Source organism: Balearica regulorum, chromosome 16 (genome assembly GCF_011004875.1).
Source record: "Balearica regulorum gibbericeps isolate bBalReg1 chromosome 16, bBalReg1.pri, whole genome shotgun sequence".
NCBI classification, from domain to species: Eukaryota; Metazoa; Chordata; class Aves; order Gruiformes; family Gruidae; genus Balearica; species Balearica regulorum.
This window is the reverse complement of record NC_046199.1, coordinates 3,583,102-3,595,993: the sequence shown is the minus strand read 5'-3', so window position 1 is coordinate 3,595,993 and position 12,892 is coordinate 3,583,102. Positions and strand designations below refer to the sequence as shown.

At 40.0% G+C, this 12,892-nt stretch overlaps 1 protein-coding gene across 2 annotated transcripts in view; it reads right to left on the bottom strand.

The window, feature by feature from the left end:
- Positions 1–12,892, bottom strand: part of PTPRT (protein tyrosine phosphatase receptor type T) — a 469,086-nt gene that overhangs the window by 290,616 nt on the left and 165,578 nt on the right. For both annotated transcript variants that reach the window (XM_075768624.1, XM_075768623.1), the window contains exon 3: positions 10–281. In XM_075768624.1, coding sequence (XP_075624739.1) covers positions 10–281 — 272 coding nt within the window. The remainder of the gene's footprint in view (positions 1–9; positions 282–12,892) is intronic.

The window sequence follows — 12,892 nt, the reverse complement described above, 5'->3', positions numbered from 1 at the left end:
AACTCATACCTGATAAAAATGCGGCCAGAACGTACTGATAGCAAGTTCTGCTTTCACCCATCCTTCTGTAACAACCCCCGACACGTTCCATATGGGATTGCCTTGTGGTCCTCCATTCACCTTCACGTAGACGTTGAGAGAGCCAGGACTGGACCGGTCTCTGCTGGATAAGTAATAGTGGAAGTCGATGCAATGCGTGTCATTCTCCTTCAGCGTAGGCAACAGCAAGTGAGCTTTCTGCCCAGATGCCCGCCCAGAGCTGTTCACCATCATGAAGGAGCCTGCAGAGGAAAGCAAACAGAGAAAAAAAGAGTCGGTTTGCTTGGCTTTTTCGGTAAAAATAGTTCCATTACAAAAGTCAGCGAGTCCCTTAGAAGCCAGAAAACAAAACATTCATCTGAAGAACGCAAACTAGTTATTTTATGCTAGTTGTTAGGTAACAGAAAGACAGGATAGTAAAATTGCAGGGTATATACACAAATAGATTCAGGGCCATCTAGAACCACTTTAATTAGATAACTTAAAAATCAAAATAAAAATACTATTTTGCTTTTATTATTTTATAACCTTGTGATAAATCAATCACTCTAAAGAAAAGCATATTCACACTTCAAGTAGCAAGGAGGCTCTCCTAGCCATACAGTCCCCCCCAAGGCACATTCAATACAAAAATTACAACAATGGACCAAATTCTCAGCTGATGTTCGCCAAACAGCCCCTACCCACTTCATGCCAGTCTATACCTGTGCATCCTGCATCTTGGCGCTATAAACTTTTTTTGTAGGGTGTAATATGTTAAGAAAAACCCAGTTTTCAGAGCCCAGATGAATTAGGCTTGTTAGCGTAATGGCAACATCTCGGATAGAAATAATGCAACAAGGACAATTATACTTCTAGGAGGGAAGGACAGGCTGAATTTAGGGAAGGAAAAATATACTAAGGCAATTTATGAGTTTGTTAACCTTGAAGCTTGCATCTTATTAACCATGGCACTTGATGTTGAACTCACACTTTTATTCATCAAGGAGTTATTTTACAGCACATTGTGTCTCAACTCTTCTTTTCAAAGATGCATCAAGGCGACAAATGTTAGCAATAAAGAAAAACATTATGAGAGTTATTTGACTCAATTCTTTTTAAAGGATCTCCTTTATGTGCGTGCAGACACTCACACTCAGAAAAAGCTGAAGAAAATACTAAGACTGGGGGGTGGGAATCTCTGTGCCAGCAGCCAGGCATGATAATTTTTAATCAAATGCAGCCCTCTTGAGACTCTTGGTTCTGATGCTGCTGCCAAGGCACGCTACAAATGTATTTCTCTGCTGGCCTCTTGCAGTTCACAGAAGATTGAGTTTGAAAAGCCTTGCCTCACTTCTAACCTATTGACTTTCCCTATTCCATGCCGTAGCCTTGTGACACTCATCTGAGTCAGATAAACATTTTGATCAATTCTGTGCGGTGAACAGCCATATATTCTAAATTTATATCAACAGATACCAGCAACTTTCTCCCACATTTTTCCCCCCCCTGTGTTTAAATGATATATATGCATTTTGTAAACTGTTGAAAAGTGTGGATGCAGAAAGAAGTCAATCTTTCATAAAAAAATCAGCCGCTCTATAGACCTTGGAAAATTCAAGCACAATGCAAGCACAGCTGGGGAAGAGCCTGTACTAAGAAACATGAAAATTTATAGGCAAGATGCTCTCTGGCAATCCTATCTTTCATTTTCATTTGCTGAAAATCAAAATGGCCCCAAATCAAGAAATTCCAGGTTCACAGCAAGGACTTTGAGAAACATGAGAGCTGAATCCAAACTTCTCAATTTCTAATAATCAAAGTCCATAAGATGGGATCCTGACAAATGTTCACTGTTGATCTAATTCTGCTCCCAGTCAACCACAAAATTCCCTTCTTCAGCGAGTACTGTACGCATGCTATACTTAAAAATCCACCCAAACAAGCTAAAGTTTTGAGAAACTGAGATTTGGATTCTGTTTCTATGACCTAAGAATAATTTATTATGAGAAAGCACAATTGCCAACAGGCTTGAAGAAGCAGCACAGCCTGATAGTCTGGTTTCTAAGACTAATTATGACACTCACTTCCATGATCTCTCTCAGTACTCATAGTCTGCCTTACCTTCCCTTACAAATAAAGTAAGAATAGTTGTAAGAACCACTCTTTGACTTAGAATTGGGGAGGAAAGCCACTGTAAAACTGCTGAGTAACAGTAGGATAGTTGAGTATAGCAGGTGCTGTGAAACGCACTGCCTGTGGCGTTTCAATGCCATTTTGAGAAACAGTACAAGATACGATGGAGACAAATTCCGTATTTGCCAGATCTCCTACTCGAGGCTGATGGCACAGTCAATTAAAACACTCCAGTAAAGAAAAGCAGAGCTCCATCTGCATCCACAAGGTCTTGACAAAGTACCTGCAACACTGGGTAGGAACCCAGGAAAATTCATTTTTGCACCATCATTGACTGGATCATAGGGCACATCATTTCAGTTCTGAGCATCTTGACTTTTTATTATATTTTATTTTATTTGGATAATACATGGATTCCTACTCTAAAGAACTACTCTGAAGGTGTACTATGTCTAAGACAATGAGGTCTTGAACCGCATTGGTGTAGGTAAGTGTTTCAATGAGAGAAAAAGTTACAGAGTATTTCACTTTTACAGATTCATGTACAAAAATAACAATCTTTCCTCTGGGAGAAAAAACATCAGCTTTTATAAAAAGTTTAAAGCAATAATTACAACTTTATTTTTTGCCACCCACAAAAAAATGAATCACAAGCTATTCGCGGTACGACAATGGCCTTTTGTGCAACTGCTGACAATTCTAGAGTATGGAGCCTGAAACTAGTGACTGACAACACGAGCAAGTAAAATATCCATCCACCAAAGAGTACTTAAGAAAATAATTAGTCTTAGTTACTAAAAGAATAGCCTTACAAACAACTGTCACATGCATATTATTCATAGCTTCTTATTTATAGCTTAGGATTTTTTTTTAATACAGTACACCTAGAGATACAGGAGAAAATACTATTAAAAAAATGTGTCTCCAGTAAAGTCCTGATAAGCGATATTATTTTATACAACAGTGGAAAAGATGAAAAATTTCCACTTATAGTGCCATCTCTGTCAGAGAAAAGTACTCGCACCTTGTTTAAATCAGTTTATCATCTACTGACTATACCACATTCCTTACTGCTGCAGAGACTTAGTGTGGCAGGCAAGGCACAGGGCACACCTCCTCCAGCTTGGCCATCACAGGGGATGTAAAAAAAACGTTTTGTCAAGACTCTCATTGACACTGGACACAAGAATACGTTGATTTACAACATTCAACTGCGAATAAATTATACCTCGTATTCTATAAACTGGCCGCCAAATATACCCAGCTGCACAGATTTCCCTTTTTCTGTTCACAGCATGAACTTGAACGGGTATCCTGCTCCCTGTCCTCCGAGGGGCCTTCAGAAGGTTGCGCTGCATGCTCCGAGATCACCAGCTGAGATCCACTGTCCTATTATAACTGTCCATGCCCAGTGAAGCTTGTCTGGGCAGCATACAGCACTTAGAGGTAGGTGAGAGATTGTGAAAATTGCTCCCACAGAAAAAAATAAAATAAATTCAAACCAGCTTTTTAAGGACAAGCATGGTTTTCCTTATTATCCTTAATAAAAATTGACATATTGTGATTCAGAGTCTGACAGCCTTCTTTAGACTGAACGCAGAATTGAAGCTGATGGGACTTATTCTCAATTTATAGGCCTATATGTGCAAATAAAAGAGATACAATCTGGTCTGGCACCAACAAACCACTTGTCATATTTTCCACTCATATAAAGAACTAGGGAATGAATTAACATGTTACAAATGGAAATTATTGATCAACGGATGACTGAAAGCCACTTAAATGTCTCCAGGCAAGAACCTGTATAAAACAAAAGGTATCTTGGAGAAACTCTTATTTAGACAATTGCATATCCCATTTTGAACAATAATAATAGTAGGAAAAAAGTCATTTAGCCTTATTGTTTTGTTTACCTTCACCTAGAAAGTTCAAATGTCATAAAGTTAACACTGAATTGAAAAAATGAGGAGAGCGTGTGGGAAATTACCCGTGCTGTGTAAAAGTTCTTTTTTATATTTATTGGACACAGAAGTATATGCTCATTAAAGCAGATTGAATATCAGGTCAATTAAGTTTATTGCTCTTGGATCAACAGGTTAGATTAATTAATATCTTGCTGGTTTTGTCCTGAATAACCAAAATGAATGTGCTCTGTTCAGATCAGTCAGAAGCAAGGAGGATGCAAAGATGGTAAATAAATTCATTTTTGAAAATCCTTTCAAATGACAGGAACATAAAACGGCACTCTCTCATAGTTATTAAACATACCACTGAAAATTGGGGAATTAAACCATGAAGTGCTCTCTAGCTGGCCATAAATTTCAATTTTTCCCCTGCTTGGTGCATAATGATGCCTTGATAAGCGTCCTATTATTGATGCATCTGCAACATATATCCTCTTTCTGGAGCTGAAATGCTACTCTGTAGCAGATGGTGGCTATTGTGTTTACACATCAGCACTTCATGATTGCATTTTCTCACGTCTGCAGTAAAAAGAAAGCCGTAATTGAGTTTTTAATGGCTTTGCACATTGTTCATTAAGATTACAAGAGTGTGTTCTGACAAATGACAGCTGAAGAAATGAGCCACTGAGAACCCCTCGTGCTCACCAGACAGACCTCAGTTGATGCTGTTTCACTGTTGGCTTTGAAGAACCGTGCTGTTTAAAAGTGAAATTATAGCAACCATTAAAGACTGAATGTAAACTTGAAAAGAAAGCTGTCAAAATGCTCAACTGCAAAACAAGACTTCTAAAATCTTGAAAACCAGAATCAGGTACAGAATGTTCTTTTAAAGAGCAAACTCCTTCCCAAAATAAAGGAATGGGTTTTCCAGCAGCTCCATCAGGTGCACCGGCATGTTTTAGACAGCTTTGTTTATTTCCAAAAAACAACTCTATGTCCAAGAAAGTAAGTCTGACTTCTGTCCTTGTTACAGTAGCAAAAGCAAAATGGAATAATCTGGGTGGAAGGGGGCCTCAGGCCAAGCTCCTGCTGGAAGCCAGCTCGGCTATGAGGCCAGGTCAGGTTTCTCAGAGCTTTTACCTACTGAGTCTTACAAACCTCCCAGGAGGACTGCCTCCCTCCTCTGGGAAACCTGCTCCATTGCTTGGCTGCCCTCATATTCCTTATATTCAAGCAAAATCCCCTTATTTCAAGTTATACCCATTGTCTCTCATCCTCCAGACACTTGGTCCAGTAAAGATCCTAACTTGTTCTTCCTGATAACCTCCTTGTAGGTACTTGGGCACCACTGCTAGGTCCCCCCAAAGCCTTCCCTGCTCCAAGTCGAACAATCCTTGGTAACTCCTCAGTCTTTTCTCACAGGGCAAGTGCTCCAGCCTCACAGACTTGGTGGCCTTCACTGAACTTGCTCCAGTTCATCAGTCGCTCTGATATTATGACATCCCAAACTGAGCATAGTGTGCTCAATGCAATCCAATACCACTTCCATTTGTCTACTGGCTATGACCCTGTCAAAGCAACCCAGGATGCCATCATCCACCTTCACTGCCAGAGCACGACTGGCTCATGTTTAGCTCACCATCAGCCACAATCCTCAGGTCCCGTTCAGCGGAGCTGTTCCCCAGCCAGTCAGTCCCCACGCAGTCTGTCCAACGTTGTATCTGTCCCTGGCAAATTTCATGATGTTCCTATCTGCCCATTCCTGCAGCTGTGTCCAACCCTCCAAATGGTGTCCTTACCCCCAGCTGGATTAATTGTGTATTGGGTCTGGCTGAGATGGAGTTAATTCTCCCCACAGCAGCTCTCATGGTGCTGTGCTGTGTATTGGTAGCTAGCAAACTGTTGATAACACACCAGTGTTTTGGCTACTACTGAGCAGTGCCAGCACACATCAAGGCTGTCTTTCCAACATTTCTTTTCCCCAGCAGCAGGCTGGGGGTGGGCAAGATCTTGGGAGGGGACACAGCTAGGACAGCTGACCCAAACTGACCAAAGGGATATTCCATACCATATGACGTCATGCTCAGCAGTAAGAAACTGAGAATAGGGGGAGGAACAGGGCGGGGGCATTCGTTGGGTTTTTTTTTACAATGTTTGTCTTCCGGAGTAAGGGGCACGCTTACTGAAGCCCTACTTCCCAGGAAGTGGCCGGACATCGCCTGCTGATGGGAAGTAGAGAATAATCTCTGCTTTTTTGCTTTGCTTCCGCGCGCGGCTTTTTGCTTTAGCTACATTAAACTGCCTTTATCTCGACCCACGAGTTTGGGATTGTTTTTTCTCCATCTTCCTTTCTCCCCTCCCTGCCTTGCTGAGGAGGCGAGTGATAGAGCGGCTGGATACCAGAGTGGATACCAGAATGAAGGACAGTTCATGGTCAAGGAGAACAAAGTTATTTAGAACAACATTAATTATATTGGCAGCTCCACAGTTACAATTTCTCACCACACATTTCACCATCCTTTCAAGGTTATTATGAGTATGTTACAGAGCACGGACCACAGCACAGACCCTGGGAGGACACATCTGGTAACCACCCTACTAAGAGCTTACTGCTAGTCTTGTCTCTTATCTGTTCACCTTTTGAGCACGTTCTTCTACTGCAGCCTCTCTGCTTTTAAGGAAGAGTCCTCTCAAACATCTTTTGGAAATCCATTACATTGTTTTGGAAAGTCATTTTAACAACACAATCCAGTTTACTTGCCTTTTTTAAAACAAAACAAAACAAAACAAAACAAAACAAAACAACTTCAAAGTATTGCAATAGATTTAGGAGGTCTGACGTTCCTTGACAAGAGTGCTTTGATGCTTTCCCAGTATTTCATTCCCAGAAAACCAGGATTAGGGTCACTCTCTCTTATACTGACCTGGAAGTCCTTTATCGCAGGACAACTCAAGCACGAGGCATCCATGATAGACAGCTAAGCAAGCTCATGCCTTTCCCAGTGAGGTTTCCACATAGCATGTTTTTGCATCTCTTTTGGTAAATCATGTATTTATAATACCATCAGTAAATCTGAATACCATAGAACAGATATTGAAAAGCATCTACTCTGAGTATGAAAAAACATGTTTAAGGACAATATAACAAAAAAAAGTCCATCTACCTCAACAGTTGGTTTCCAGCAGTGACAAAGTGGCTACTTTAAGCAGAACATAAGAATCAGGGCTGTCTGAAATAGAATTTACCATTTCAGCTTTTGACAGTCAGCTATAGCAAGATTTTGAGTCAAAAGCTGCAACTACCCCTTTCATTGATTAGCCACAGATTGATCTTCCTCCCGTAATTTTTGTTGAGTCAGTCAGGAATAAGACTCTCTGTCAACAAGCTCTACAGTTTAATTATACATTTTACTGGTAGGAAAAAAAAAAAACCCAAAATATTTCCATGCACTTGCTTTAAGCTACTGCCACTTAATTTGTAGTTCCTATTTTATGAAAAGTTACAATTACCTACCTGCTTCACTCTTTCCATGTTTTTATATTCCTACTCTTCACACTCATGTATAACAACTAAACAAGGCTCAGAAATCTCTTCCCTCTGACTGATGTACTACAGACAGCACTGTTTGTACAAACTCAACATTAAATAAGGTGTATCTTATAGCTTCAAGTATTAAGACAAAAATCAAACCACCCATGGGTTTTCTTTCTCAAATGTGGGTCATACTGAATTAATCTACTAGTGAAATAAAAAGAGCTTGATTCACAGCTAAATAAGAACATAAACTGCAAGCTGAGATCAGTATAATTCACAAGGACAATTCATTCACTTGGGAAATCACCAGACAATAGGAAAATACTTTTTAAAGAAATAGTCTACAATTCGTAAAGAGCTTTTCTTCTGGAAATCAATGTCATGAAAAGAATTATGTTATTGGCGGGTTTTTTTGTAAGAAAAATTTTCTGGGAACAAAAGTGATCCTATATAACTTCAGTGACCACAAATATTTGCTGTAATCACTTAAAGAAAGTGAAGATTATGGCATAAATGCTTTACCAATCTTCCGTGAAAGACCAGGTGTGTAACAAAAGCAGATCTGGTTTGCACATTTCCAAACGTCCTTGGGAGGGGAGAAGTTTGCAACTCTCTTGCTTTATATAAAACCAGATAATTACAGGACAATACTCAGAACTAGGGAAACCACTTTTCCCACAGTTTCATAATTGCAAACTGCAGACTTTTTCATTGGGTCCACTGATTGAGCCATAAATGACTGCTGGCATTTTCAGTGGCATCCAGACACTGTTACCAGTAAATTACAGGTGTTATCAAACTACACTCCTTTTACAAATGTTTTCCAAGGTCTGAATAATGGTGACCCACAGATGTTGAAAGATGCTAACAACCCCGGAATGGCCTTCAGCCAAATGACAGCTTCCCTTTAATCACTCCCACAGTAAATGCTGAAGTAAGCAACATCCACTGCAGAGGCTTTACCATCCAAAACGGGGAACATCAACCTACCTCTGGAAAAAGAAACAAGACAAAAATATATCCTGAATTACAAAGAAAAAAAAATACATCACATTTTAGTGGTTTGCCTCTTTATATGCCAGTGGATCAGTGTCCTGGTTTCAGCTGAGAGGGTTGATTTTCTTCATAGTAGCTAGTGTGGGGATGTGTTTTGGATTTGTGCTGGAGACAGCATTGATAAGAGAGAGATGTGTTTGTTCTATGGACTTATTGTTGAGCAGTGTTTACGTGGGGCCAAGGCCTTTTCTGCTTCTTGCACTGCCCTGCCAGCGGGATGGCTGGGGGTGCACAAGAAGTTGGGAGGAGGCACAGACAGGACAGGTGACCCAAACTGACCAAAGGGATATTCCATACCATATGACATCATGCTCAGTTTATAAGGAGCTTGGAGGAAGGCGGGGGGGGGGGGGGGGGGGCGGCGTTCGGAGCAATGGCGTTTGTCTTCCCAAGTAACCGTTACGCGTGAAGGAGCCCTGCTTTCCTGGAGATGGCTGAACACCTGCCTGCCCATGGGAAGTGGTGAATGAATTCCTTGCTTTGCTTTGCTTGTGCGCGCGGCTTTTGCTTTACCTATTAAACTGTCTTTATCTCAACCCACGAGTTTTCTCACTTTAACTTTTCTAATTCTCTTCCCCATCCCGATGGGGGGGGGGGGGGTGAACGAGCGGCTGCGTGGTGCTCAGCTGCCGGCTGGGGTAAAACCACGACAATCAGTCAGCAAGACCTCTTCAACTACAAAATCCAGATGGGAAGAGATCAAATGACTGAGGAAGACAACAAGGGCCTAATTAGCAGAGGGCTTTAAGGTGGATAATGAGATTTCTGCAAGAGGCTGTGAAACAGGGACTTGGGGATTAAACGTTTTGTCAAAAGTTTCAGAACCCAACTTCTCTTAACAGCAGAGAGCTGTTCTCATTAAGAGATAAAATGCAGAGTCCAGAAGCTTTGTGGTCCACTCTGGGTTGTATCCGTCCCAGCAACATATATTGCGATCCACCCAAAGTTTGTTTGCCCATTTTTGTTACTTCTATACACTGGGGTTTTTTTTCACTTCATGGATAGGGAAGGACCCTATGTGTTATAGGGATGCTCTTTTAACCTTACAAGAATATTTAAATCATCAAGTGAAAATAGTTTTTTCCCCAATCTATTATTAAAAACATTCTTCTTATAACGTAACATACATGTATAAGTCTTGGTCACATAATTCTGTAGCGTTTATCAAGGACAGCCAATAAGGGAGATTGACATATTTGCAATATAAAACTAACATGCAGGATTCAGGTTCTGACTTTGTAATTTCCTCAGTGACAAATGGGGACCTTTTCATTGGCCCAAAGAAAATTAAACTGAAATGTGAAGGCAGAACTCTCATAAAAATAGGAATGAAAAGAAGCATTTGGGAGAGTGATAGTATCCAACGTAGTAGAGGCAAGAAGAAATTTTTAAGCACAGGAGGGACTTCTTGTTGTCTCAATTTCTCACATAGGCATGATCACGGAGCTGGAAATCCTGGCACTGCAAGACAACTGACTGTAGCACAACAAAAATGACTAGGCAGGGAAAAAAAAAAAAAAAAAGCAGCCTTTTCTCTATTACCAGTTTCTGGGCTCAACAACAGACCAGAGTGGTCCCTAGCAGCCTGTATTCAATATGGGAACCTGTTAGATTCAGTGTGAAAAATTAGCACACAAAGGTTAATTCACACCTGTACAGACACAAACACAGCAGTGACACTTAACTACACTTCAAGATGCTCCAAAAGCTCGTTCTAAATATTGGATCAAACAGTTCCTGAAAGCACTGACATCTAACAATTCTAGTCTATAATAGGGACTATTATATAGATATATAATATCTACTATATATAGGGACTATTATATATAGATATTATACATCTATTTTGTCATGACAAAATTTCTCACTTCAGAGGTGCAAAGGTGATGCCAGTGTTGCTTTCCACCTGCACCTTTAGAGCACAGTCCTGCCCTCCTTGTACATCAGCTAAAGAACATTTGCAACTGATGTTTGCTGGAATAGCAACAGTGGTCAAATCACCTTTTCCTCTTGAAACTCAAATTTTGATTTACAAAGCAGAAATCATTGTTCGTCAAATCTCCGAAGAGAGCCATTGCTCTGAAGTTACAGCCATGTGGCCACTGTTCTGTATATCTCCTGCTTATCTCTAGGCTCCACAGTTACTTCGAATTTTCTTCCCACATTTTGTACACGTTTCTTTAATAATTAAAAGACTGCTTGCCACAGTTGTAAAGTCTAGGTTCACTGAGAAACAAAAAATGGTGTGTGCTGTAGAATCAGAAACAATTCTATAAATCTCAACAGTGAAAAACTTTTTAATAGATTCATTGCCAGCATTCAGTGTTGCTAAGGTCACTGCTGTAGTATACTTCAAGAGTGTCCTTATTCCATTATTTATAAATATGGTATAAATTGTTTGGCAGTGCTATAAAAAAATAAGGGTCCATTAGCAAAGGAGCTATTCCAGTCTATCAAGTAAAGGAGTCTTATAATAACAAACATATAATTCTCTATAAACAATAGACAAGAATTCTCTACAGCTTTAATTATACCTCCTTCATTACATCATCATCTTTTAAAACTGGTGAAAATGTACACTAAACCCTGAAAACTGAACAGGTTTTGTTGCTTTTTAATTCCAGCAACCCGACAACTATTTATCCTATCAATCACTACCTTAGCACTTTGGTAAAACATAGACAATTGATTTAAACACTTAATATAGTTTAGGTTATTAAATGGGCAAACAAACAAAATAGGGGGAATGGCCATAATTTAACATAATATCTTCATTTAAAGACACTGCAAATCTTGTTCTTAGCACCCAAGAGCTTTAGTACAGATGAGCCTTGCAAGAGAAAGCCCACAGAAGAGAGTTGTAGGGACATTAGTAAGCCTCTGTTCAAAGCTTCTTGCAAACGCCATTCAAGAAGGCTCAGAATTCAGAATACCAAATATCTTCCTCACCTGACTTAACCTGTGGCATAAACCGCTGTCAAATGCCTGCCTGCCTCACGGAAATGGCAGTGTTTCCGTAAGCAGCCTCTGGAAACACTGTCTGGAAAAAAACTTCATCAAATTTTTAAGTTCAAGATATGCAACTACTTGTGTAATGAGCATAATTTATAATTGGATGCTAAAGAACTCTCTTAAGACAAAATACCAACAACAGAGCAGTTCAGAGGTAGTGGTCAGTCAAGACTTTTCTGAAAAAGTAATTGCTACTTATTATGCATAACTCAGCTTCGTTTTCAAATATGGTTCTTATGTTAAAAATAAAATTCTGTATCTTGTGAAAACCCAGTGGCTAAAAATAAAAATCTCTCCAACCAGGTAGGTACAGATTCAAGGAAAGGATGTTTTAGGTTGGTGACTACAGGCAATTAAATAATTAAATCGCTACATCTCAGCTATTGCAACATCAGCTCTCCTTGGAGGGGGCAGCAAGACAAAGTCAAACTCTACTGCCTCTCAGTATCAAAACTGTCAACAGAAACATGATTTGATATGCCTAAATGTATATGACATACACAAAATTAGGATTAAAAATTCAGTTTTCAAAAGCTATCCTTCCCATGAACGTCTGATATATGTAATGGTCAACAGGCACAACAAAACCCCTAACAACGCACGATTATCCTCTATTCTGCAGTATCCAGATACGATGGATCATCAATTAAGACATTAAAACCCTAACAACAGTCCTTTTCCAGGATACCCTTTGTTCTCTACTTTTGTGTTGCTCTTGTTTTCCAATTCTGATTTGTCTCTGAACACATTTTTTCACTTTTACCTAATTCTCTCCTCTAACAACATTTTAAAAGATGAAGGACATAGACTACAAACTCCATTATTCCTTCCTCCCCCTTTCCAAGGATGCAACAGCTACCTCTTGGATGCACCCTCATTCATGAGAGGTGTGTGGATGGATGGCTCAAGGTTTGTAAACAGGTTCAATCTAATTTGCTCGAATTGGGCTACTCTAAAGCCACCGAGATTGAACACTATCAGGTGGTTACCCTGGTGTTGCTCAAGGTTCTCAGACACCAGTATATCGGGTCTAACAGTCTGCATCAAAGTCTACTGCGTGTCTCCAGTGCCTCCTGAGATCATCAGTTGAGACAGCTGTGTCCATAGCTCCCTCTTCTTGATAAGTTAATAAACCATGCTTATCTTCTTGCTGTTGTGTTTAATTAATACTGACATAAAATCTAAACTGCTGGGCCATTTGGACCCTAAAGGCTGAATCAACAAGGACTTT